This window comes from Platalea leucorodia (genome assembly GCF_965183815.1).
Source record: "Platalea leucorodia genome assembly, chromosome: 3".
NCBI lineage: Eukaryota > Metazoa > Chordata > Aves > Pelecaniformes > Threskiornithidae > Platalea > Platalea leucorodia.
This window is the reverse complement of record NC_138825.1, coordinates 127,014,381-127,040,221: the sequence shown is the minus strand read 5'-3', so window position 1 is coordinate 127,040,221 and position 25,841 is coordinate 127,014,381. Positions and strand designations below refer to the sequence as shown.

Sequence of the window (25,841 nt, the reverse complement as noted above, 5' to 3'; positions counted from 1 at the left end):
GCGGGCAGAGGGGCCGTGGTCGCAGCTCCAGCTGGGCTACATCAGTGGCGTCCCCGAGAGCGAGGAGGGGTTCCGCTCCCTCGTGGTGGTGGAGGATGAGTTTTCGGGGTGGGTGGAAGCCTTCCCGATGTGGGAGAGGACGGCGGAGGAGATGGCGGAGGTGCTCTGCAGGGAGGTTTTTGCATGGTACGGGACTCCTCGTGCCATCCGTTTGCTGCGTGTGCCGCGCGTCCTCCGGGATGCCATGACGGCGGCATCCGGCATGGAGATCCAGTGGGACATCCTGCAACCCGGGCAGGCGGGACCGGCCACCGCAGCCCTGCCGCGGCTGCTCCGCGGGGCCGGCAAGGAGTGGGCGAAGACGCTCCCCTTGATCCTGGCGGGGATCAGATCCCTGTCGGCGCGGGGAGCGGCGCTAACCCCCTACCAAATTATTTTTGGCTTCCCGTTGGAGATGCGGTGGGCGCGCGAGGAGGGGCGATGCCCCCAGGACAACGTCCTCTCCTGGCTCCGCCGGCTGCAGGAGGACGGGGCCGGCTACAAGCGCCGGACCGAAGCCACGCTGCTGAGTGGTTGCCCAGAGGGGGATGTTCCGTGGCCGTAGCCCCCCCGGCTCCTCCGTGATTTTGCTGGCTGTGTTGTGTATCGTGGTGTGGGGAGAAAACGGGTGTACTGGGCTTACTGGGGGGCTTTTAGGCAGGACTGGGGGGGCGTTTAGGCAGGACCGGGAGGCTTTTAGGCAGGACCGGGAGGCTTTTAGGCAGGACCGGGTGGCTTTTGGGCAGGATGGGGGGCTTTTAGGCAAGACTGGGGGGCTTTTAGGCAGGACTGGGGAGCTTTTAGGCAGGACTGGGGAGCTTTTAGGCAGGATTAAGCAATGTGCAACCTCTTGCTATGCTTGCACTTGCTATGGTGTTCAAGTGCAAGTCTTGCTGGGTATACTGGTTTTGACCGGGATGGAGTTGTTCTTTTTCATAGCATCCGGCACGGTGCCGGGCTCTCCAGCAGTGACCCCAGCAGTGCTGGGAGCACTGGGATGGTGTTGCCATCCCCAGTCCGGCGGGGCCTGGGGGAGCTGGGCCAGCTTTTGCTCGGGACGGTGGGAGATGGTGAGCCATGGCCTTGGCATCACGTACTTTGGTTTATTTGTTTTCTTCCCCTCTTTTTCCACTTCTCCTTCATTTATTAAATGATTTTTTCATCTCGACCCACGAGTTTTCTTGCTTTCCTTCTTCCTTTCTCTACTGGGTTTGGCTGGGATGGAGTTAAATTCTTCGTAGCAGCTTGTGGTTTGGGTTTGGGCTGAGAACAGCGTTGATGGCAGGGGCACGCCGTAGTTATCGCAGGGCTCGCACCGCGTCAAGGCCTTTTCTCCGCCGGGAGCTCGCCCACAGCGCCGGGGAATCGCGTCCCGAGGCCCAGCAGCCTTTGGGAGCGGTGGAGGAGGAGAGAGGAGCCATCGGTGCCCAACACCCGAGTCTCAGCCCCCGTTAGTGACCTCCAGGTGATCTCCTGATGCTCTTCAAGGGGCGGTGGGTCTGTATCCTTCTCCATCTCTCCCGATGGCTCTCAGGTTATTGCTCTCCAAGCCCTTCTGCTACTTAAAATCATGGAATCATTTACGTTGGAAAAGATCCTGAAGATCATCGAGTCCAACCATTAAACCAAGCGATGAAGGCAACGGAGGGCGACCACAAGCCCTGGGAACCCCAAGCCCTGGTCCCTGAGCTGGTTGAAGCCAGAGGAGCAGCGAGGTGGGAGCTGTGGGCTCACCTGGGGACCCCCAAACGAGGAGCTGCCCTCCATGGCCGGATCCAGGGCACGGCAAGTAGCCCAGGGGCTGGTAGCCATGGCAGGGACCCATCTGCCACCCCAGCAGAAGTATATTTAGTGCTTCTGCGGCGAGCCGGCAGCCCAAACGCTGAGTCAGCACGGACACAAGAGAGCAACCCCGCCGCTGATTTAGCACCAGCATTTAGCCAGCCGGTAAATCCCGTAGCGAAGCGGCGGTTAAAAGAGCTGCAGCCAAAGGAAGCCGGGATCGGCTGAGTTGGACACCTCTGGATCGGCTCCACCAGCCGTGAGTCATCAGGGACGGCCTGGACGGGCTGCGGAAGAGCAGCAAACTGCGGCCGATGAGGATGAGGATGGCGGGAAGAAGCCCCCGGTTGCGGGCGAGCATCCTCCGGCAGCCCGCTTTGGGAACCCCGAAAAGATGCCGTGGGTTGGGGCGTCGGAGGACACCGCCACCGCGAGAGCATCGCTGGCGGGGCTCTGGCGGTTGAAAAGTTATCGCGATAGGGGTTGATGTGTTCTCCCCGGTACGACGTGGGGGGGAAAGCCCGGGGGATGGAGCAGAGAGACCCCAAAAATACTCCCAGAAATGGCCAGGGGGAGTGAGGGGGAGGCTCCGGGACCCCCAAGCGCGGGATGGGGATGTCGGGGAGCCCCGTCCGCGTGCGAAGGGGCCGGCAGGCGCTGCTACGGGGACAGTGCAGAAAATCACCTCAAATCCCCCGGCTGCGAGGGGCAGGGCCTGGGCCCGGGCGAGCAGGGGGCTGCTGCAGGGGCGGCGGAGGTTTGGCTGGCCGAGACCCCCCGCCCTGTCCCGGCGGTGCCCAGGGACCCTTGGAGGAGGAGGAGGGAGGCCGTGCGGGGAGGAAGGCTGGCCCGGGCCCCTGGCTGGGTCTCGGCAGAGGGCAGCAGCAGCCCGACACAAAAGCCTCGGTGGGGAGGGGGTCTTGGCGAGGAACCCCCGAACGTCCCTGTCCCACACGGGCCCCCTGTCCCATGTCTCTGAACTGGGACCGCTGCTTCAGGCCAGAAGCCAGGAGCCAAACCACAGCACCCGGGGTCCCAGGCAGGACCCCAGACCCCAAACCACAGCACCCAGGGTCCCAGGCAGGACCCCAGACCCCAAACCACAGCACCCAGGGTCCCAGGCAGGACCCCAGACCCCAAACCACAGCACCCGGGGTCCCAGGCAGGACCCCAGACCCCAAACCACAGCACCCCATGTCCCTGACCCAGAGCCAGGGGCCATACCCAGGACCCCAGACCCCAAACCACAGCACCCGGGGTCCCAGGCAGGACCCCAGACCCCAAACCACAGCACCCCATGTCCCTGACCCAGAGCCAGGGGCCATACCCAGGACCCCAGACCCATCTCCCCATGTCCCTGATCCAGGGGCCATACCCGGGACCCCAGACCCATCTCCTCATCTCCCCCTATCCCTGACCCAGATTCAGGGGCCATACCCGGGACCCCAGACCCATCTCCCCATGTCCCTGATCCAGGGGCCATACCCGGGACCCCAGACCCATCTCCCCATGTCCCTGATCCAGGGGCCGTACCTGGGACCCCAGACCCATTTCCCCTACCCAGGTGCATGTCCCCAAACCCCAGCCCCCCAGTCCTGCCCCCCAGCCCCTCATCTCCCCGAGCCAGACTCCCAAGCCCCACTACCCTTGGACCAGGACCCCTTCCCCAGACCCCAGGCCCCCCCAAATGCCGCCGAGCGAGGCCGGCACAGCACGGCACAGCGTTGGTCGGACATTTGTTAGTCATTAGGGCTGGAGGGAAGGAGGGCGGGCGCAGGACCAGCCTTTCTTCTCCAGCACATATCCCAGCGCCTCGCCTTTTGGTGGCCGGCATCCAGCCTGGCCGGGCTCTGCCATCACCCGTCCCCCGTCCCCATCCCGCGTGGGCAGAGGCCATGGGCGAGCGGGCGGCCGTGGGGATGCTCCACCACCGTGGTTGCTTTTGAAGGTTCCTCGGGAAGTTTTGGGAGCGAGGGGCCGGCGGCGGGGAGCAACCCCGGCCATGCTGGCCGCTCGCTGACGCTCACCGGGAAGAGACGTGCCGGGGCGGATGCGGGAACCGGGGCGGTGAGGCCTGGGTCGGTGCAGGATTGCACCCACCGCCCCCCAGCTCGGGGGCTATGAGAGGTGAGTGGGGGGCAACCCGAGGAGGGCGTTGGAGCCCTGGGGACAGGAGGGGGGCCGGTGGCACAGGGGACAGGAGGGGACGGCTGTGCCGGAGCGGGTAGCGGAGCTGGGGGGGAGCCGGCACCTCCCCAGACCCACCGCAACCCCGCTCCCCACGGGCGGCATCTCCCCATGGCTGAGCCGGCGTCGGTGATGCCCAGGGACCCCCACACCCTGTGGGGGGCAAAAGGGGCTGGGGGGGGGGGGTCTGGCAGCAGCGCTTCCCCCGCTTGCTCAGAGCCCATCACTTGTTGACTCCATGGGGCAGAAAAGCACAATTTGGGGCAGCCGAAAGGCGAAGGGCCGTGCCAGGGAGGACAGAGGGAATCGCTGCCGCCCCCCAACCCCACCGGCCCCCCCGCCCGCAGCCCCTCTCCTGCCCCCCACCCGCCTTTGCGGGTATAAAGCAGGGGATGCCGGTGCCGCGGTCACTTCGGCCATGCCTGCAGCCCCCCTGCGGCACCCCCGGCTGGAAACCCTCCGTCTGCCAGCGAGGAGGTCGGGGAGGCCCCGGGCAGGGGGTGGCGGGGGCAGCGGGGGGCTGCGGGGGGCTCTCGGGCACGGCGCAGCTCCCAGGGGGCTCTGGGGAGCCGGGGAGGAAGGGCACCGTCCCCCTGCCCCAGGCGCCTTCAGGGTCGGGTACCAGAGCGCATCCCCTGCGCCGGAGCCCTGGGTGGGATCCAGCCCACGGCGATTCCCACCCCACGGGAGCCCCCCGACTTGCCCCCTGCCGGGATGGGGGTCCGGCTGGGTGCCGGCTGGGGCGGCACGTGGGTTTTCTTTGCTCCCATGGTTTTTGCCAGAAGGGGCTGGGAGCCAGGAGCCGTCAGCTTCTCCATCACCCGTTTTTTGGCCAAATTCAACCAAATTTCCCCAAGTTTCTGGTCCCTGAGTGGGGACGTGTCCCCACGGGCTGGTGCCACCGGGCTTTGGCCAGCTGAGGGTGGCAGTGACGGCTCCCATGTGGCTTCCCAGCTTTTTCCCCGGGGACACCGGGTTACGGCGAGGCTCGGCAAGCGTCCCCAGGGACGGCCGGCATCCTCGGGGCGGGGAGCAGGAGGGTGCAGGCAGCAGGCAGGGCCCCGCTGGTGCAGGCAGCTCAGGTCCCTCCTGTGTTGGCTTTCAGAAGACGAGCCGGTGGGAGGAGAGGAAGAGGAGATGCCGACCTTCAGCTACCTACCGAGCGGTAAGGACGCCCTGCGGGGTGGGCAGGGGGTGCGGCAGGGCCTGATCCTTTCCTCTCTGCGCTCAGGCAGGGCACGGACCAGCTGCAGCCGGTGCCAGAAGAACCTCTCCCTCCAGACGGCCGTCAAAGTCCTCTACGTCTTCTCCATCCTCCTCATCGTGGCCGTGACTGTCCTGGCTGCCTTGGGTGAGCACGGGCAGGGTTGGGAGGTCCGGCTCCTGCCTTCTCTCCTGCCTTCCCTCCTGCCCTCCTCGGGGGTACCGGGGCTCCCCCAAAGCACCTTCAGCGCCCAGGCATGGAGAGGAGCATCCAGCTCCCCCTGACCTGCCCCTGGGATGCAGGTGGGACCCTGTGCGTGATGCCACCTCGCCTGCGGATGGCTTTACCCCCACGGGGACCTCAGGAACCACCCTGGAGTCCGGAGGTTGCCACCCCGTCATCTCCACGGGCGAGAAATAGCCTCCCAGGCTCAGCAGGGGGACGGCGTGCTCCCCGGGGCCGGACCCCTGGAGATGCTCTGTAGCCCTTAGCCAAGCCCCGAACCCAAAGGCCCCTTGGGACACCCACCCTGAGGAGCCAGCACCCACCCAGCCTGGCTCTTCAAGCCCTGGCCACCCTCCTTGCCAGGGAACAAGCTGGGAGGAAAGGTGTGGAGGACGACCACGTCCCGGCGCCTGCTCACCTCCCCTGACCCTGCACCGTTCCTCCGCAGTGTTCAAGAAAGTCGACTCCATCTCCAACGACATCAGCTCAACCCAGACCTATTACGAGAAGAAGATCGTATCCATCCAGGAGGACCTCCAGGGGCTGGGTGAGTGGCTTGCACCTGGACCTGGAGGTCTTCTCCAGGCTTTGGCACTACGTGTCCCTGAAGCATCTCCACTTTTCAGGTCCTGGGGCTCCCCTGGAGCCAAACCCCCACTTATCTCCCAGGGTTTTGAGGAGGGACAACTGTACGACCCCGAGGGTGGGGTTGGGGTTTTGGGGAACTTGCTGCACAGAGGTGGCAGGAGAAGGACGAGGGCAGGAGCTGGTGCAGGCTGGCGGCATCAAGGCTGTCCCAGCCATGGCTTTGTGGTGCCCATCTCCAGGGTCTGCAGGGACGGACCATGGCGAGGTCCATCCTCCCCTCTGGTCCTCAGCGGGAGGGTCTCCAGGCCCCGTGAGGGACGGGGTCGGGTAACAGACCCCTCTGCCCTTCGTTCAGATGAGAAGACCTCGGGGAACTGCTCCCTGTGCCACGAGACGGGACAGCTGGGCCAGGAGATCACCAAGCTGCAGGGCGAGCTGGAGGAGATCCAGAAGATGCTTTTGGTTCAAGAAATCCTGCTTGACCGGACCTCCCAGACCCACGACCAGCTCTCGTCCACCAGCAACAAGATCACCAACGAGGTGGACAACTGCTCCTTCTCCATCCGGCAGGTCAATGAAAGCTTGGGGCAGTTCCTGGCCCAGGTTGGGGGCTGGCAGGTGGTCACCTCCCAGCTGGACAACTCTCTCAAGGGCTTGGCCCAGGAGCGCTACGATGTCCGAGCAGCCATGCAGCAGATGAATTTCACCCTGGGGCAAACCTCCGAGTGGATCCAGGTCATCCAGAGGAAGACGGACGAGGAGACGCTGACGCTGCAGAAGATCGTCACCGAGTGGCAGAACTACACCCGCCTCTTCGGCGGGCTGCGGGCCACCTCCTCCAAGACCAGCGAGCTGGTGAAGAGCATCCAAGGCAGCGTCGGTGCCGTGGCTCGGCAGGTCGGCCAGAACTCGGAGAGCATGCACGACCTGGTGCTGCAGGTGATGGGGCTGCAGCTGCAGCTGGACAACATCTCCTCCTTCCTGGATGACCACGAGGAGAACATGAACGACTTGCGCTACCACAACAGGTACACGCAGAACCGCACGGCCGAGCGCTTCGAGACCCTGGAAGGACGCATGACCTCCCACGAGATCGAGATCAGCACCATCTTCGCCAACATCAATGCCACCGACAGCCACGTCCACAGCATGCTGCGCTACCTGGATGACGTGCGGCTCTCCTGCACCCTGGGCTTCCACACCCACGCCGAGGAGCTCTACTACCTGAACAAATCCCTCAGCCTGGTCCAGGGCACCACGGACCTGCTGCGGGAGCGTTACAGCCTGCTCAGCGCCCGGCTGGACTTTGACATCCGCAACCTCTCCATGATCATGGAGGAGATGAAGGTGGTGGACGTCCGGCATGGGGAGATGCTGAAAAACATCACCGTCTTACGAGGTAAGGGGCGTCCTGGTGGGCACAGCCTAAGCCCTGCCTGGGGTGGGTTGGGGCCGGGCGCGTTGGGTGGGCAATTTTGGGGGTTGTTTCTTCTGCGGCTGAGCATGGTGGGATCTGGGCTCCTTGGGAGCATCCTGCACCGGGGAGGACCCAAACCACCATTGCTGAGGCCAAGGCGGTGTTGGGATGCACACAAAGGCACCCAGACACTTGCCCACGGATGCAGAAGAGTCCTGGGGATGGAGCTGCGTGGACTCAGCTTGCAGAGCTGTCCCTGCGTGGGGGGACAGGGACAGCGGGGAGGTCACCCATGTCCTTCCAGCATGGCTGGCTTGCCTACTGGTGCCAGTCACCCCTCTTGCTGGTCCTGGCAGAGAGGGCATGGCTGCCCCTGGACGAGGGTGCCCAAATCTTCCCCTGGTGGCTCGGGTGGCCTGGGGACATCCCCATCCACCCAGGGGAGCAGCAGGGCTGTCCTGGCTCCACCACCGGCTCCACGGCGCCCAGGGACACCCCGGCAGCTTCCCGCTCCGCCATGGACCACCCAGCCTGGAGCCATACGGCCGCCGCATCGGCATCGTTACTGGGCTGCGCTAATTAGCGAGCCTGGGCCGTGTCCTCCATCTGGTTTTAGGGGGACCCCTGTGGTGGCCCCATGGCCCCGGGCAGTGCCAATTGCTCTTGGAGCCCAGAGCAAGGGCTGCAGGGCTGGGGGAGCCAGGCTCAGCTGATCCCGGTCTTAGCGAGGGCTGCAGGGCTGGGGGAGCCAGGCTCAGCTGATCCTGGTCTTAGCAAGGGCTGCAGGGCTGGGGGAGCCAGGCTCAGCTGATCCCGGTCTTAGCGAGGGCTGCAGGGCTGGGGGAGCCAGGCTCAGCTGATCCTGGTCTTAGCAAGGGCTGCAGGGCTGGGGGAGCCAGGCTCAGCTGATCCCGGTCTTAGCGAGGGCTGCAGGGCTGGGGGAGCCAGGCTCAGCTGATCCTGGTCTTAGTGAGGGCTGCTGGGCTGGGGGAGCCAGGCTCAGCTGATCCTGGTCTTAGCAAGCTCTGCAGGGCTGGGGGAGCCAGGCTCAGCTGATCCCGGTCTTAGCAGGCTCTGCAGGGCTGGGGCACCTCCCTCTCTCCCCGTTTTGGGGTGCTGCCTGCCCCGTGCTTCCTATTCACCCCCTCCTCTCCCCCCAGGTGTGCCGGGCCTCCCGGGCCCCCGCGGCCTCAAGGGCGACGTGGGCGTCAAGGGCCCCCCAGGAAGCCAAGGAGAGAAGGGCGACGCGGGCAGCCTGGGCTCACCGGGCCCCCAGGGACCCCCCGGCCCCCCGGGACCCCCCGGTCCCCAGGGCGAAAGGGGTCCCCTGGGCTTAAAAGGTTTCCCTGGCCTCAAGGGTACCAAGGGCAGCTTCGGGCAATCCGGCTCCCGGGGACAGGGGGGACCCAAGGGGGACCCCGGCCCCCCGGGGCCGGTGGGGGTGCCGGGGCCAGCGGGACCCCCCGGCCTGCAGGGCGAACCGGGGCTCCCCGGGCCCCCCGGGGCCGTGGGCCAGGCCGGCCCCATGGGACCCAAGGGGGACCCCGGTTTGCGAGGCCCCCCGGGGCTGCCGGGCCCCGCGGGCCCCCCAGGACAGTAACCCAGCCTGCTGCCAGCCAGGGCACCGGGGGGTCCCCACCGCCGGCCCCCCAGAGCATCCCCAGCGGGGGCGCGAGGCAGAGCCTCGCAGGACGGGGGGGAGCGGACAGAGGGGTCCCCCCTCCGTGCGAGGGGCCGGGGCCGGACCCCGGCTCTCAGGGATGCTGCCATGGGCTCGGCCGTTCCCGGTCCCAGGGTGGGGGGTCCCCGCGGGAAGGGGTGCAGCTGGTTTGTGCCCTCTCCCCCCACCCTCCGCCACCTCCATCCCCCCCAACCCCGCGCTGTCCCCCCCCCCAATGTACTCCCGGCACAATAAAGCTGTATGGGGACAGGCGGCTCCCGCATCGGGGACAGCGGGGTGGGGGGACGGGGGTGCGCCGGGGGAGCACCCACCCCCGAGCTGCTGCTGGTGGCGGGGTGCAAGGGGGGGGGGGGAGCGCGTTGCATGCGTGTGTGCATGAGGGAGCGAGCGTGAGCGTGCGCGTGTGTGCAGAGGCAGGGTGCAGGAGCGTGCACGCAGGTGCTACGCGTGTGCATGAGCGTGCGCGCATGCACGAGTGTGAATGTGCAGGAGTGTGCGCATGCACGAGCGCGAATGTGCAGGAGCATGCACGTGCACGAGTGAGAATGTGCAGGAGTGTGCACGTGCACAAGCACGAATGTGCAGGAGCATGCACGTGCACGAGTGAGAATGCGCAGGAGTGTGCGCATGCACGAGCACGAATGTGCAGGAGCGTGCACGTGCACGAGTGAGAATGTGCAGGAGTGTGCACACGCATGAGTGCGAATGTGCAGGAGCGTGCACGTGCACGCGTGTGTGTGCACGAGTGAGGATGCACGTGCACGTGTAGGCCCGTGCATATAGGCACGCGTGCAGAGGGTGCCCACCGCTGCGTGCCCGCGTGTGCAAGCGTGCCCGTGCGCCATGCGAGGGCCCCTTCCCGGCTCACTGCAGCCGCGCTCCCCCCTGCGGGGACCCCCCGGGCCCCCCGGGCCCTTGGCAATGAGAAACGGGGCTTCCCCCCAAACCACAGCCCCCCCCCGCCGCCCCGGGGGTCGCAGCCGGGCCCCCCCCCACCGCTGGGAAGTCTCGTTGCTGCTCCGCTCCCTGCCTCAGTTTCCCAAACCGGGCTGCGCGGCGAGACGGGCCAGCGGGCTCGAAGGCAACGGTGGCACCTCCTCCGCGAGCCAAACCCGGGGTCCCCAAGGCCCGGCCGTGGGCGGACCCCACCAAAGCAGGGGGTGGGGGGCCGTGGTGCCAAGAGCATCCTGGCGTTGGGGACGACAGCCAGGCCAGCCCCGCCGTCCCCGTCCCCGCCATCCGCCGGGTGCCCCTGCCCGGGGCACGGGGTGCGGCCGGCCCCGCAGTTTATTGCTGTTGGCAAAGCAGTTTCCTGTTTTCAGCGCCGAAAGAGCCCGGGGTTGGTTATTAACCCGCGCCAACACGGCCCCGGCCCCGGTTTGTGGCCGGAGAGGCAGCGGGGGGTACGGGGGGGCTCTGAGCAGGGGGCGGTTGGGGGAGCAGAGACCCGACAACTCGTCACACCGATGGGGCACAGGCTGACGGGTCCCCGGGTTGCTGCTGCTGGGGCTCCGCGGGCCAGGGGAAAGCCCTGAGGTGGCGGAGCCTCGGCCGTGGCCACCACCGCTCCGTGCCTCAGTTTCCCCCAACTAGGCAGGACCCGGGCACGCTGTAACCTCCTCGCCCCTTCCCGAACCCCTGCGTCGGCGGAAAGCCGGAGCACATCTGGAGCAGCCTTAGCGTAATATCGGGCAGCGGCGGTGCCAGCGTTTGCGGACGGGGGGCCGCCTCCTCCGCCCGGCCTGCAAAAAAATGTGCAAGGGCAGGGTTTCCCCCCGCGCCGGCACCGGCCAGAGCTGCGCTTTCCGGGCGGTGGCGAGGGTGGGCGATAGGATTTCAGAGCTGGGAGCAAAAGGATTAATAAATAAACGAGGAGCGGAGGCGGGAAAGGGCCGGGCGGGAAGTGCTGACGGCAGCTGGGAGCGCTCGCCGTCCAGGGGTTGTTCTTGGCGGCTGCTGGCCGGTGGGGTGGGCACGGAGGGGAGCGGGGCGGTCGGGGCTGCAGGGCCTCCCGCCATCCCGGACCTTCCCCACGGGTTGTCCTGAAGTGTCGTGGAAGGATGGCGTGGATCCGGCACCTCCTGGCCTGGGCAGCCATGCGCTGGTGCTGGGGACATGCAGCCCACAGGCAGCCATGCGCTGGGTGTTTGGGGACGTGTGGCCTCAAGGCAGCGATGCACGAGGTTCCCAGGGACACAAAAGCCCACGGGCAGCCATGCACAGGGTGCTGGGGACACAAAACCCCATGGATATCGAGGCACAGGGTGCGTGGGGACATGTGGCCCCGCAGGCAGCCATGCAGTGGGTGCTCAGGGACACATAACCCCACGGGCAGCGACGCACAGGGTGCTGGGGACACACAACCCCATGGGCTGCCATGCACAGGGTGCTGGGGACATGTGGCCCCATGGACATCGATGCACAGGGTGCTGGGGACATGCAACCCCGTGGGCTGCCAGGCACAGGGTGTCTGGGGACAAGTGGCCCAAGGGCAGTGATGGACAGGGTGCTGGGGACATGCAGCCCATGAGCAGCCATGCACAGGGTGTCTGGGGACAAGTGGCCCTAAGGCAGCCATGCACAGGGTGCTGGGGACATGCAGCCCCATGAAAATGATAAACAGGGTGCTGGGGACACACGGCCCCATGGCAGCCACGCACGGGGTGCTGGGGGACACGCAGTCCCTTGGACATGGATACACAGGGTGCTGGGGACACATGGCCCCGTGGTGGCCATGCACAGGGTGCTGGGGACATGTGGCCCCATGGCGGCCATGCACAGGGTGCTGGGGACATGTGGCCCCACGGCGGCCATGCACAGGGTGCTGGGGGACACGCAGTCCCTTGGACGTGGATACACAGGGTGCTGGGGACACACGGCCCCGTGGCGGCCATGCACAGGGTGCCTGGGGACACGCAGCCCACGGGCAGGGACGCAGGGGACATCGCCCATCGCTACACGCCGGAGGACACCGGGCGGGCGCCGCAGCCAAGCACAACAGTTTGCAGCTGCAGGGCCGCGGGTGTTGCCGACGGCAGCGCAGCTCAGGACCGGCGTTCGGGTCGCCAACACCCGCGTCCTGTGAAAGGGCCCATTGATGGCGGGGAGGAGGGAGGCCCGGCGGCGGCGAGTCTGCGGGGCGAGGCGGGGTCCCCCCAGCTCCTCGCCCCCCGCGGGGACCTCCCGGGCTCCTGGCTTCTCCCCTGCCTCTGCCAGGAACAGCTGGGAGGGGGATGAAAACCAGTCGCCGCAGCGTGCCTCAGTTTCCCCGTCAGCCCCGGGGTGCTTTAACCCTCCCGTGCCCCGGGCCAGCTGGCACACCAGGTCCCTAAAGAGGTGGGACGCAGGGGAGAGTTTGGGGTGGCGTTAGCTGGATCACCCTGGGTTCAGGGGGGCAGGACACGAGCAGCAAGAGGAGGCAAAGCCCACCATCCTCCTCCTCCTCCCAGCGAGGAACAGGGGGCTGACGAGGGCCCGGACCCCCTCGCCCTCCCCAGCCCGAACCCTCGGGACGCAGAGGGAAGGGGGTAGGTGCTGGGAAGCACCTAAGATAATAGTTAAAGTGTTAATTTGGGACTTGCCCTTGTAGCAGGGTAGGTTTTTTCTCCTGTAATAATTCAGCAATTCTCTGACGAGACCGTTAAGATTTCAGGCTTCCCTTCGGCCTATCCCCCCCCAAAATCCCCCCCCGCACCAGGAGACACCCTCGCTTTGCGCCGGGGAGAAGCACGGCCAGGGGCAGAGGGGCTCTTCCCCCAGCTCCCACCCTGACGACGCTGCTGGGGAGTCTGCAGCACCCAGCGATGCACCCCAAAACCAGATTTTGGTAGATTTTTGCTGTCCCCCCTCAGCACGGCCACGCTCTGCAGGGCTTTCTGCTGCCCAAGGGGACCCCCACAGACCCCCACAGCTCTGCTCCTTCTCGAGGCACGAGCACACCAGGTGATTCCCCCCTAGCAGCACGTTTCACCAGCATGGTACGAATTTAATCGTGAGATATATACAGGGGCTGCAAGGATTATCGTGACCGTTTCATACAGACTCATCCGTGAAACCTTACAGAGCGCTCAGGCAGGAGCTCTGGCCTGGACAGGCAGAGACGCTGCGCAAAACTCAACTCTTCTGCACCAACTTCTCCCTCCAGAGAAGGTTTCCAAGGAACAGCCCAGGAATCAAATGTAATTTAAAGGAAAATAGACCGTGGGGCTATTCTCACGCTGTGCTAAAGGCACACACCACGGCCCGTGGTCAAGTGGGCTGCACCCACAGCCGAGCTCCGTCTTCAGCGTCTGTAGCTCGGTATTTAACGAGGAGCCGCCGGATTTACCGCCAGCAAGGGCCGGGGAGGGCTGCAAAGCAGCTGCGAGCTTGTCCAAATTTACACCCCCCCGCTCGCAGAGGGATCCCCCAGCTTTGCCGACCGTCGCCAGCGCGAAGAGTTACGCGGTCGGCAGCGTCGCGTTCGTTCGCGCAGCAGCGAGGCCGAGCAAACGGCGACCGTTTCTGAGACGCTCCGCTGCCAGGACAGCAGTGAGACAGCACGATTTGTTTCCTTTTCTTTAAATCTCGTTGGATTAAAAGCTACACCAACCCCTTCCCTAGAATAAATATCATTGTCTTTATAGAGCTGAAAGTCAATTCTGCTTCCTTCCACCCACGTCCCTGAAAAAAAAGAGAGATGTATGTGCAGACATACAGATCTTCTCCCTTCGGAAGTTGTCCGTGGCACAGCGCTGGTCAGGCTGCCGGGAGAACCAAGCAGGTTCTGAAGAAATGGAGTCAAGAGTTCACTTTTTTGGGGTTTTTTTTGGCATTCTTAGCGATGGTGACATATTAAGACATCCCAAACCACTTCATGATTGAGAAAGGAGAGAGACTTTATTTACATAAAGTCATCTGAATCGTTGCCATCCTGTGGGAAGAAAGACAAATCAGGATCATTAACAGGGAAACCGGTGAAACGCTGCATTCAGCGGGATTTCAGAATTGCCGTTTCTTCTGGTTTCCTGCCCTTGCGGTACAAACACCACGAAATCAGACCAAACGGACGCACAACAGCAGCTCTGGGGCGGGAAGAGCCCCGAGCGAGGCTCTGGGCTGTGAAAGAGCCGTGGCTCTTTGCTGTCCCCGCCATGTGTCACCTCCCTGAAACTGCCGCCCGTCTGCTGCGACCCGGGAGGAACCAGAGAGCGGGCTCTCACCAGCAGCTTCGGGGACCGTCCCCGTGTCACAACCTGAGCTTCTCTGCGACTCGGGGGAAGGAAAAGCAGGCTGGCATCGCGTGGGGTCAGGCGGTGAGAGGAGGAGACCCCCCGCACAGCATTTCCACCGCCCCTCTCCCTGGCAAGCGTCACGAACCGGGCACAGCCCGCTTGTGCGCGTCGGGAGACGCTCAGACTTCAACCCAGTTCGAGTTTCAAAGAGGGGAAAATCAACAATTCTTGAAAACTACACACTCCTCTGAAGAGTTGGTCAGGGAGCAGGATGCAAAAGGTGGATTTTAAACTGCGGGCCACTCAGGAGCTCCGAGATCGGTTTGCCCAGGGTCCCACCGAGGAGGACGCTGCAGAGGCGCCAGACCTCAGGCAAAGCGCGGGTGCATCCAGTGCACGTCGGGACCTCTTCTGAACTTCAGCCCCCAGCCCTCTTGCGATCCGCCTCCCCCCTTCCCTCCCGCGGGCCTGCGCTCCTCGCCGCTTTGGCTCCTTTTCCGCCGTCAGACTGCAGCCACGTTACACAGCTCCGGTCCCCGGGCTGACGTGCTTGCTCTCTGCAAGCACATCCCTTCAAGCTCCCTCTTCTGCCCCTCAGCACCTACATTCATCCCTCCCCGCACCGTTGCCCGTACGCATCCAGTTTCTTATTAAAAATGTGCGTTTTCCCCCTTCCTTGAAGGAACAAGGTGGCATATGCAGGTCACGGTTGCCATTTGGGAGATCTCCTCTGCTCACGAGCCAGCTTGTGCCCAAACAAGGAGATGAAAGCTCTAGCTGTTCCTTCGCCGGGGTGGGACGGGGACCGGGGGGACTTTGCACCCATTTCCAGCAGCACAGGCTCCACCCGGCTGACACACAAGCGATAGGGCGCTCTCCGAAAGCGGAGGAAAGCGGCAATGTCCTTCACCGAGAAGGGGGGGACGGAGATGCGCTCCGTCACGCAGGAGTCACCAAAACCCGACTGCAATGCGGGAGCTGCACCGTCACGATCCCGCATTGAATTTCAGCCGTCTCGGAAAGGTTTCTGTGGGCATCGGCCGGTTCTTACCTGATTGGAGGACATGTTCTCAGCCTTCATTAACGACGAGTAGCTCCTGAAAGGGAAATGACATTATCTTGCATGATACGTTTTCAAAACCCCCCAACAGAGAGGCGTTTTGATAACACAGGACCAAGTACCAGAAAAACACATTTTTTTTTCCTTTCTGAACTCAGGCAAGCTAGAGAAGTGTTTGCTTATCTCATACTCTTCGCCTAATTAAAACAAGCGGAGAAAGGCCAGGCGCTACGCAGGCTGCTTCTCCATAGCTTTCTTCAGGAGCTAGGTCGTCCCAGGAGGCAGAAAATCCTTTGCTTTGGGGGACGGCCAAGAGGCAGCCCTGGGGCAAGGTTAAATAAGCAGGCAGGCCCCTGACTCCGTAGCACACACGGGGCCTGCTGCTGACTCCTCTTCACTCGAGCCTGCTTCTCTAAGCCCTCTTTTCTGAGCTCTCCGTGTCTTGAATCACTCGGAAAATCCCAGAGATTTTCAAATTCAGGTTTCACTGTCATTTACAGATAAACACGACTTACTAAAGCTTAAAAGCGAGCTTTTGGGGCCAGCCAGCGGATTCATCCCGTCCTAAGGAACAAGCTCACAGGTGCTGCGGCTCTGCCAGCAAGGTCGCTATGACATTTCGAAACACCATGCCTCGTTCTGCGTTTAAAGGAGCGTGCGACTGAGGATTCACACGTGTTTTAGTTCACATCGGCGATGCAAGAGGAAGCCGAGGAACCCTAGCGAAGGCTCAGCGCTGTCCGAGGCTCGCGCAAAGCTGGAAGCGGCTGCTTCCACCCCAATGACAGCCAAGCGCCTCGCCCAATTTCACCCAAGTTGGGGACGGGTTTGAAAAGACACGGTCCTTTCTTTTAACAATGGTTTAACGTCCAGGTTTCTTTTAGGAGAAACGGGGAAAATGCATTTATTCTAAAGACAAAGGAAATCAGCGGGCCGTGCAGACGGCTGTGCCAGAGCAGGTCAGCTGAACGCTGCGTAACGCCGGGCTGGCTATTAAACAGAAACTGCTGACCCATGACTCCCTCCCAGCGCCGAGGAAAACTGCAGAACGTTAGAAGTTGGCACTACAATTTATTACTTACCTAAGTTCTTCCAGCTCTTTCTTCTTCTTCATCTCTTCCTTTTCCTTCCGCTTCATCTCTTGGATCTGGGCTTTTTTCTCGTTTCTCTCCTCTCTGTCCCGGGCTTCCTTCTCAGCAGCCAGGTCTGGGAAGCGCTCCACTTTTGTCTTCTCTAGCCGGTTCAGGATCTCATTCACCTTCTTCTCCACCGTCAGCATTTTCACCTTTGGAGTGCAAAGAACTGTGATCCTTATAAAAAAATACTTTGATTCTGGCACTTTCTCAACGGAAAGAAAACACCCTATTTCCACTTTACACATGGCTGAATCCCACAAAACCAGATGCTAAGGAAAATCACTGCCACCGGGGCCTATTCAGCAGGTTGTGTAACAGCAAAAAGAGGCCCACTCCCAACACTCAGCAGCACATAGCTAATAAGCGTAAGCATTGCTAAGTACATAAAAGCATTACTAATTTCGTTTCTTGGCACATGCCTCAACAAAGAGGCCAAGAGACGGGAACCGGTCTCTGCCCGTTCCTGAAGAGGTGGCGGGAGGTCTCCGCAGACGGTTTTGGGAAGAGAAGCTCATGTGCTGCTTGTTGACTGCAGGGTTTTTAGCATTTCTTGCCCTGGTACAGACCTGTTTTAGTCAAAGAACTGCATCTCTAGAGAGCCTTCTCTCCCAGCAGCCAAGCTACTTCACCAAAATTTAAGCATAACACTGTCTGGGGACACTAGGCCCGGCTTGGGAATAGCTTAGTGCACCGGCTTGACCCTACGCCGAAGCTACGCAGCTCTGCCTTTTAACAGATTTAACAAATTTGGAGGCAGCAGCAGGGTGAGACAGCTCTCCGAGCAGAGACACTGAAGCGAACACCGGGACAGACATCTCCAGGGCCCCCCGCAGCCCTCCTTTGTGCAGCAAGTTCAAGTCCTGAGCCCTTCCAGACGAGTGACGACGCTACTGCCCGTGAGCTGACCTAAAACGACTGCTCATACGCAGGCCCTTCAGCTGCAGTCAGAGATGATTTCAGCGGAGATAAATTCAAGCGAGTAGCGCAGACTGACACGTGACACCACTTGGCATCAGCGAAGACTCGTCAGCTACACCGTGCTGCAGTTTGGAAACAGGCGCCGTACAGGCTACGCTCTGCTACGGGCCGACGCTCCACCACGGTGGTGTTCAGGCGAGTCCAAACACGCCCCTGGGATCTCTCTTACGCCTCAGGAGGGGATGATTGATTCCCTGGCTTTAGGGAACGCTGAGGACAATCCACCCAGCTCCTAAGATGGAAACGTTACAGTCTGCCACCAGGCCACCGTCACTGGCTCGCAGCAAACACTTACATCCTTCTGCCTGTGGAAGCCGATCTGCCCCACATCCATATCCGCAGTCTTCTTCAGGTTAGTCCACGGCGTGTACACCACGTTGACGTTGTTCATCTTGCAACCTAGGAAGAAAGGAGGGAAACGTTTCAATTCTCTCCCCGCTGAAAGAGGTCCTAAAGTCTTCCACGCGCATGGCGACCGGCAGTTATTCTTGTCACAAACATTGCTAGCGAGGCAAGAAAGAAGAAAACGGAGAAGTCCTTCCAGTGTTACAGTGAAACGGAAGAACACCACAACATCGCTTTCTGCAGTAACACGAGCGCTGCAGCAGTGTTAACGAACTCCAGATGGAGACCGTCTTTGCCAGAAGAGCGATTGCTATGGAAGGGGGCCCCAAGGTGGTGTTAGAGAAGAGGCTGCGAGGCCTCCTTGGCTCAGACAGCGATACGGAGGCACAAACGGGAATTTCGGAGATTTAAAATTCCTATTTACGAAAATACAGCAGGCAGCCCCAGCAGCTGCAAGCGACATCTGCTTGCCGTAAGACCCGCAGGCACGGGCTTAACAGAAAGCCCCACAGCAGAAACACCACAAATGTTTTGATCCAAAAAACACAGGCTCGTGCGGACCAGAAACGCTGGCCACAAGCAGCTCCCAGCGATCCCCCGGGCAGCGGTATTACCTTGAATGCTGTTCGCCTTCACTAGATGGGCACAGTCGATCAAAACTTCTTTAGGAATGTCATCCACCGTCTGCCCCTGTGACAGAGTGAGGCAACGTCAGCGGCTGGCGGTGGGGGGCTGTAGGGACCGATGAGCACGGGAAGATCCACCCCGGCCGGGATGCTCTGCAAACCCACCCAGGACCTCTACACTCCACATTTTACAAGACTGGAATCTTCCGGGGCGTTTGTAAGCAGAGGCTTGAAGCACCGCAAGCGATTTGCACCCTGCTTTCTCAAAGGTATTCTCCCCGTTTTAGCGAGGTTCCCAGGCTCACACTTGGTGTTCAAGCCAGAAACCAATCGTTCTCTGTTGGGCCACGTTGAACTTCCCGCTCCTCCCCACGTTATTCGGTAACGGGGGCTGTAAATTCAGCCTCCCCACGCTGGCGGTGACCTGCACCCTTAGGGAGCCCTGCAGACTCTGCACGTGAGCAAAGACGGCCTCGCGCGCAGGAATCGCTGCAGAACGGGCGCGCGCAGTTCTTACACGGGCGAATATCGACATTTTAAAATATACATGTGAGAGGATTACCTTGTGTAACCGAAGGTACACGTGCGCGGAAGACAGTTTATCCACATGAAACCTACAGAATAAAAAAAGCACATTTAACAGAGGGTAAGAGATGGCGATCTGTTCTGAAAGATTTACTTCCTGACAAGTGCCAAAACAGCCACTCCATGGACACCAAAAGTATAGAAATGTTCATGATATACACGTTTAAAAGCAGGCAAGGGAGTCAGAGCCTATCCTTCCAGAAACATCAGCCCTCTCCATGGGAGACTGAAAAAATAAAACCCCTTTCCCCCTCCCTGTTTTGCTTTTAAATGCCATACAACACACAGGCAACACTCGGGACGAGCCTACGCATGCATGTTTTGGGCTGCCTATTTATTCTTAAGAGAAACAGCGAACCCGTGGACTCTGCAGCAGGCACGGCCAGTTACACCACTTATGTGACCGGTCTCAAGCTCACAGAGCAAAATCAAAAATCCCAGTTCCTCAGTGGTCAGCAGAATGGGCCACGGAGTTCCAACAGCAGGAACAGGCGACGCCGTCTGGGAAGCGCACTGGATCTACTGGTTTCAGTGGGTACTGGTCCCGACAGCAAGTGAACACCAGTTCTGCGTTCGCTTCATCCACTGCCTCCAAGATTTCCTAAGCCTCGATGGCCCCCCCAGCCCTCTCCCCGCCAGCCTGAAGAGTGCTCTCCGCTCCAGCCCCTCCTTACAGCACGGCTGTCCACCTCCTCGATGGCTCCAGCCGCCCCTCTCCAGACCCTCTCTAACTTGACTGCGTTTTTACCATGATCACCTATTTTTTAAGCCTCTGTCCTGATCAACACTCACTCCAACCCTGCAAACTTCCAAGGATGGAAGGGAGGAACTGATCTCGCGTCACCTCCCAACCTTTCTTTACGCCGTTTTCTTTTTAACATAACGGGACTTTGTCCTTCCTGCTGCAAGACAGAAAACCCTCAAGCACCAACATAGGAACTCCCACTTGTACCTCCTGAGCCCCCTACCCCAATTCCACCGGACCCCTCGTAAGCAGAACTAAGCCTCAAAGGTGCCAGACACTGTTAGGACAACAATTCCCAGGAGGCCTCCGCAAGGGGACCTACGGTATTTTGTTGGGATGGCACCAGGATACGAAAAAAACAACATGGAAGATGCCGGTGTGAGCTACAAGATAGGAAAGAGATGGGGAAAGGCGACTTTCGTGGTTCAGGCAATTTGAGGACAGATCTCAAGGTCACCCCTAAACAACAGTATAGACATACCTTAAATTACGTAGCGATAGGACAAAGACGAGACAGAAAATGAATGTGATACTGCTACAACAAAGTGTTACTCAGCTGAAGTACAATCTCTTCTGCTAGAAAAGAAAAAAATATTCCCTTGCCAGTTAGCTGACTGCTGACAAAACGTCCTCCGCGGAGCGCGTTAGCTACCGCCTATTCAACACCTCAGCTCGTCCTGGGAAAGGCCACCTTGGAGAGGGAGAAGGAGCACAAGCCACGCGGTGATTCTTGCTAGAAACTGTGAGCGAAGGAGAGGGCAGCAACTCCGATACGTCTGGTCTGTGCGATAGCGCCTGAAAGCGAGCGAACTCCTTCATACGCATCTCAAACCTTATCGGTCTGGAAAATTTATGGACTAACCCAGCCGGCAAAGATGCCACCGACTGCTGCTAACAGGATTGGGAACGTCCCTTCTCTTGGATTTCTCTGCTGATGAGATCTTACGAGCCAAAACCAACCCAGGAAAGTCAGAGCGCTTCCTTTTGCCCGCCTGGCCGCAGCTCTAGTGGGTCTGCTTAGGGCAGACACAGCTTTCACCCGGCGGGAATCAAAATGCCAAACTCCTCTGCTCCTGCTCACCGACTCCAGCTCCTGAGACAGCGACAGCTGGTTTAGGGGACAGAAACCACAGGCAGAGCAAAAGGCACTGGGAGACAACAGACAGGATTTTCTAGGCACAGCATTTACTGTTGCTCAAAAAACTTCTGGCTCCATCCCCAAGCCTCAACTGTGCTCCGTGATTTCACACGTTTGTGCCCCGCTCCCCTTGTCTGTCGGTCTTTTGGTTTCGCTTCTCCGTGCGCGGGGATACCCAGGAGCTGCCGCTCTTTGCTTGACTCAGGAGATGCTCTCTTAGAAACATCAAGCTGCCCTTCTTGGTTAACTCTGCCCGTTTCCCAAGCACGCTAAGAGCAACAGCAAGCTAGCACCTCTATTTGGAAACACAAATATCCGTGTACGGAGTTATTGCTACTCCAGCAGCTCCAGGCACAGATAAACCCCAAAACGCTTCCCAAAGGGGCCAGCTCTGCCAACGAACACGGCGAGTTTCAGTACCTACCAGATATCTTCAGGCCAGCCGTGCTTTATTAGGTCTTCATCTGTAGGAATAAAAGTATTAATGAGCAAAGGCCAGGACTTCATCAACAACAAATCAAACTACCTGACGAGAGCGGGAACCCGCCGCCGTCGGTCAGGCGCCGCAGGGCGACCGGGCAGAAAAGGGCTTTAACGCCGCAGCTGCCTGCTCGCAGCTAGGGCGGAAACAGGTATGGCAGGAACGCCTCCACCACCTAATTTTGAAATTTTTAGGTGAAAATATGTTTCTTCAAATATCAGTCTACTGGGGGGAAGACTTCCAGGGCAAGTCTTCCAAACAGCCACGCTAACGCTTTTCCCTTGGAGTGAGACGCCCGGGTTCACATCAGCTCCTGCCGTGGAAAGAGGAGGCGCAGCAGGACCGTAACCTTCACCGTGAGGGAAAGGACGGGCACGGGAAACCTACGGAGCACGAAAGCGCACCGGAGAGGGGAAAAATACAGACGGAGCAGGGAAAAGGAAGGCCGATCTGCAAAAAGGTATCAGACACAACCCGAAAACCCATATTTTTCTCTAGACAGGTTTCTTTTTTTCAGTTAATTTGATTTTCACTTGTATTTGACAGCAGTTACTCTGCCTAGAAGATTTACAAAATTTATTTATCCTAACTAAAAGTAACACAGTGGATTACAGAGGGGTAAGTCAGAATCACTTGCGAGGGTAGACAAGTTTTCAGAGTATTTCAAGTTAACACATACAAAGACATCCTTTCAAAATGACCTTAAATCCCCACAAATCTAAATCCAATCCGTTAGGCATCATTACATTGACGTACTTACTTTCGTACTTATCTTTTCCCATGTAAATGGTGTAAACGGAAGGAACAACTGAGGGATAGAAAGAGGAAAACAAATTAAAAGGGGTTTGGACAAATTGTGCAAGGAATGACAAACACAGCAGTCTCGGTCACAGAAATTAGAAGGAAAACGGCTCATTCCACCCATCCCACTCCCCTCCTGGGGACCAAAGGAAGATTGTTTTGCATTTCTTCCAGATTTTGTCCCGAACGCTTCAAAGGACTTTGGAAAGTGGCGTTTCCGCTGCTTTCCACGGAAGATTATCCAGCAAGGAACAGCCTTCTGGGCAAAACACCCTCAACATCCAGGTGGTTCCGATTGTATCTGTGTAATTGTATAATCTGTCCAATTAAGCACACGTCTGCGAGCCAGAGAAGCTGAAATCGTATTTACGGTCTGGGATTAACTCTCTGTGTGGCCTGGAGTGAAGCAGCTCATCTGCCTGGCCCGTTCTTCCCCAAAGTACCAGAAGCCCGATGTGAAGCTTCCCCAGGCAGCCTGGGAGGATGAAAATCCAACAGAAAGGCTGAGGTTGCATAAACAGCAGTTGGTGACTTGTTTGTCTCATCTGTGCCTTTTTGGGGCACTCAAAACAACGTCCTTCTCTTCTTTAGGGCTCGTTCCGTCACGCAGTAAAGACGCTGCCAGTTCTGGGGAACCAAACGAGCGTCCCTTCGGCATCTGGACCAAAAGTTGGCGCAGCTGGGAGCCGGGCACGGAGCAGGAAGAGGGTGCTACAGTCGGGGAAGTCCTGTTGGAGAAACCACTGAGCAACCTGCTTAAAAACCCCAAAACGCTCCGTTATAGTACGTGGCAGGAGGGAAATCCCAATTTCACAGCGACGCTATCTACCAGTTCGTCGCGTTTCTAGCTTCTACAGCTTTTAACAATGATGATGTGAATGAGCAAATGCTGCAGCCATAGCTGCGAGCCTCAGCGCTGCGCTGAAATTCAGCTGCTCTTCACGAGGACCTACAGCACCCGCACGCTGCAGCGACACAGCTTTGGATTTCTCGTACGCCGCTGCAGAACAAACAGAATTCACAGCGGGATTTCGAAAGTCGCTCACCGACAGCGTGCAAATTAAAGACTGAGAGCAAACAAATGAAGCGCAGGTGACCAAATCTGCCTCCCAAAAGCATCCTTGGAAAATGCGATGTCTAATCTCATATTTTCAAAGCCGCTAAAATAGTAGACGCGCTTCGCTTATGTGCTACAACTCTGGCAGTGAAATGACTCGGATCCCAAACTGCTTACTGACCCAGTCCTTTCTCAGGGTACTTTTATTAGAAATCCAACATCACTAGCACAAAGCCCAGGTGACGCTTTCCAATTTAGTAATGAGGTAATAAGAAATGGAAATTGAAAAATATGAAAGGATTATACGCCTGCGGGAGTTAAAGATTGGGAAAAAAGTCCACCCTGGACACATAGGAAGGAGAGCGCAGAGAACGTGAGACCATCGTGACTGCAGGCACTTCCCGTAAGCGTAAAATTAAAGGCTCAAAAGTAAAGTCGTATTAGTGATGGTTCTGTGAAAATGAAGCCCATCCTGCCAAAAGAGCAGGGGAACGCTAACACAACCAAGCAGATTCCTTCCAACCCATACGATTTAAGACACACCAGTAACAGCACAACACATTGTAGGCAAACTGCAACAGCCTCAATGCTGTAGTCCTCTCCCTGGCAGCAAAATTGATTATACCGTGTCAGAAACCCTCTGCAGAACGATCATTTAAAACCAAAGGAGATTGTTCACATCGTTAGCAGAGTTAACTGCAGCTTCTCTGCTCCTAGCACCCCCCAAGTCACCCTACCTATGTCTGCCAGGCACTGATCAGGCACTTTTCTCCCCCAAAAAAGGCCCACGTCCAGGAAAGTCTCCAAACTTCTCACTAGCGGCTTATCGGCAGAAAATGTTTTCATCCGAGCGTCAGGGTAAGTGATCAACACAGCCAGGGTATCTGTTCAGTGTGTGTATAAAGGGCCTGGCTTTCCACAGCACAGGAAAAAAAGGTTTTAAACACATCCCAGGAAGAAATGTATTTAAGAAACATTCACAAGACTGTTAAGTCCAAGGAAAATCAAGCAGCCAGACACTCGAATCCTTCGCGTTAAGGAACTTCATCTCTAGAACTGAGGAAAACAATGCTATAAAACTCTGGCTTGTGGATACAGTGGGCAAGGGGTAAAAACCACACTGAAACTTTCACAAGCAGGTGACAGAGGGGGGAAATGACCGTGGGCAAAGCAAAAAGGGGGCAGGAACAAGCGCTGGGACGAGAGGGAACGGCCTCAAGCTGCGCCAGGGCAGGGTTGGGTTGGGTATTGGGAAAAACTTCTTCCCCCAAAGGGCTGTCAGGGCCTGGCCCAGGCTGCCCAGGGCAGGGGCTGAGTCCCCATCCCTGGGGGGATTTAAAAGCCGGGGAGATGTGGTGCTGAGGGACATGGGTTAGTGGTGGGCTTGGCAGTGCTGGGTTAACGGTTGGACTCGATGATCTTAAGAGTCTTTTCCAACCTTAACGATTCTGTGATTGTAAGGAATATTCCTGTACTGTCCTCCATATCATCAGCCTCGGATGCATCACACCACAGATTTCTGATGCTTCAGAAGCAGCTAACCTTTTCATGTGGGCAAGCAGAAGAGGTCTATCTATACTGAAGGAAAAATAACGAGACAATTTAGGTACTACGCCTTCCCTCAAACTTCTGACCGCAGCACGGTTGAGAAAACTTTTCAGAAGCCGCTCCCCGGTACTGCTGTTCACTGCGGGCCGTTGGCAGCCGCTACGGGGAGGCTCCTCAGCCCGGGGAGCCCCTCAGCCCCTGAAATGCCTTCAAGCTGTAGCCGGTTCCTGCCCAAACCGGGTCCTTTACACTCAGCCCAGCCCAGGGGCTGGCAGAAAGGCACGGATAGGGCTAAGGGCGGTGCTCGGAGGGGCAGGAGGACGTGTCCTTACCGGCCGGCCCCGCTCACTGAGGAACCGGGCAGGGGCGCGGCCCAGCGCTCCCCTCACAGCGGCGGGGCCCGGCGGGGCCCGGCGGGGCCCGCCACATCCCCCCCCCGCCCCCTACGGCCTCCAGCCGCTCTCCCCTCACCCGCTCACCGTTGGAGGTGAAGTAAAACACCATGGCGGCGGCAGCTCAGCCCGCCCAGGCCCCGGGCTCCACACGGCCGCCGCCCTCCCGCTCCAGCGGCGCCCGGCGACAACGGCGGCGGAAGGGGGCGGAGCGCACGCGCACGCAGCCCCCCCCCGCATGCGCAGTACGGCGCAGGCGCCCTTCCCCTCCCCGTACGCATGCGCGCACTGCCCGGGCGGTGACGCCAATACAAGCTTTGCGCATGCGCCACCGTCACCCCGGGAGCTTTGAGCATGCGCAGTTCTGCAGCGAGGCCGCGCCGCCCTGTGCGCATGCGCGAAGTTCCGCCAGCCCAGGGCGCTGGGGGGCCGGGGCACACTTTATTTTCTTTAATTTTATTTTTTCTGGCTACGCGTAAATGACTTAGGGCGATGGTAGTACTTCGCAGCCATCCTCGCTGCCGCATCCGGCTCATTTTCGTGCCTCCCGGGCTGCGGGGGTTTTGCTTTTCAGTTGCCAGCGGCCCTCATTTATGGAGGACGCTCTTCACAG

General features: G+C 59.7%; 2 protein-coding genes across 5 annotated transcripts; one reads left to right on the top strand and one right to left on the bottom strand.

The window, feature by feature from the left end:
* Positions 1-3,941: 3,941 nt before the first annotated feature.
* On the top strand, positions 3,942-9,291 carry SCARA3 (scavenger receptor class A member 3; the record flags this gene model as incomplete). Its single annotated transcript, XM_082305516.1, has 6 exons — positions 3,942-3,948; positions 5,114-5,173; positions 5,240-5,359; positions 5,886-5,984; positions 6,381-7,424; positions 8,603-9,291. The coding sequence occupies 6 exons, from the start codon at positions 3,942-3,944 to the stop codon at positions 9,040-9,042; spliced, it is 1,770 nt and encodes a 589-aa protein (XP_082161642.1). The 3' UTR covers positions 9,043-9,291.
* Positions 9,292-13,979: 4,688 nt separating this feature from the next.
* CCDC25 (coiled-coil domain containing 25) lies at positions 13,980-25,437 on the bottom strand. Of its 4 annotated transcripts, none has more exons than XM_082306198.1 (10): positions 25,316-25,404; positions 22,602-22,959; positions 22,191-22,238; positions 21,374-21,413; positions 19,044-19,095; positions 18,470-18,545; positions 17,806-17,909; positions 16,479-16,681; positions 15,388-15,433; positions 13,980-14,035 (listed from the first exon to the last, which is right to left on the bottom strand). In XM_082306198.1, the coding sequence occupies exons 2-10, from the start codon at positions 22,774-22,776 to the stop codon at positions 14,006-14,008; spliced, it is 774 nt and encodes a 257-aa protein (XP_082162324.1). In that variant the 5' UTR covers positions 22,777-22,959; positions 25,316-25,404; the 3' UTR covers positions 13,980-14,005. The 4 variants fall into 4 exon arrangements, with proteins under 4 accessions (XP_082162324.1, XP_082162325.1, XP_082162326.1 ...); XM_082306199.1 differs by having other exon boundaries at positions 22,602-22,983; positions 25,316-25,387; XM_082306200.1 differs by lacking the exon at positions 22,602-22,959 and having other exon boundaries at positions 25,316-25,429.
* Between the last annotated feature and the right edge of the window lie 404 nt (positions 25,438-25,841).

Excerpts from the sequence above, each read along its gene's own strand:
- CCDC25 (XM_082306198.1), bottom strand. The coding sequence starts at position 22,776 with ATGAGACAAACAAGTCACCAACTGCTGTTTATGCAACCTCAGCCTTTC. Across the intron at positions 21,414-22,190 it reads GGGAAAAGATAAGTACGAAA|ATGAAGACCTAATAAAGCAC; the intron begins GTAAGTACGTCA and ends TTATTCCTACAG. Across the intron at positions 15,434-16,478 it reads AAAGAGCTGGAAGAACTTAG|GAGCTACTCGTCGTTAATGA; the intron begins GTAAGTAATAAA and ends TTTCCCTTTCAG.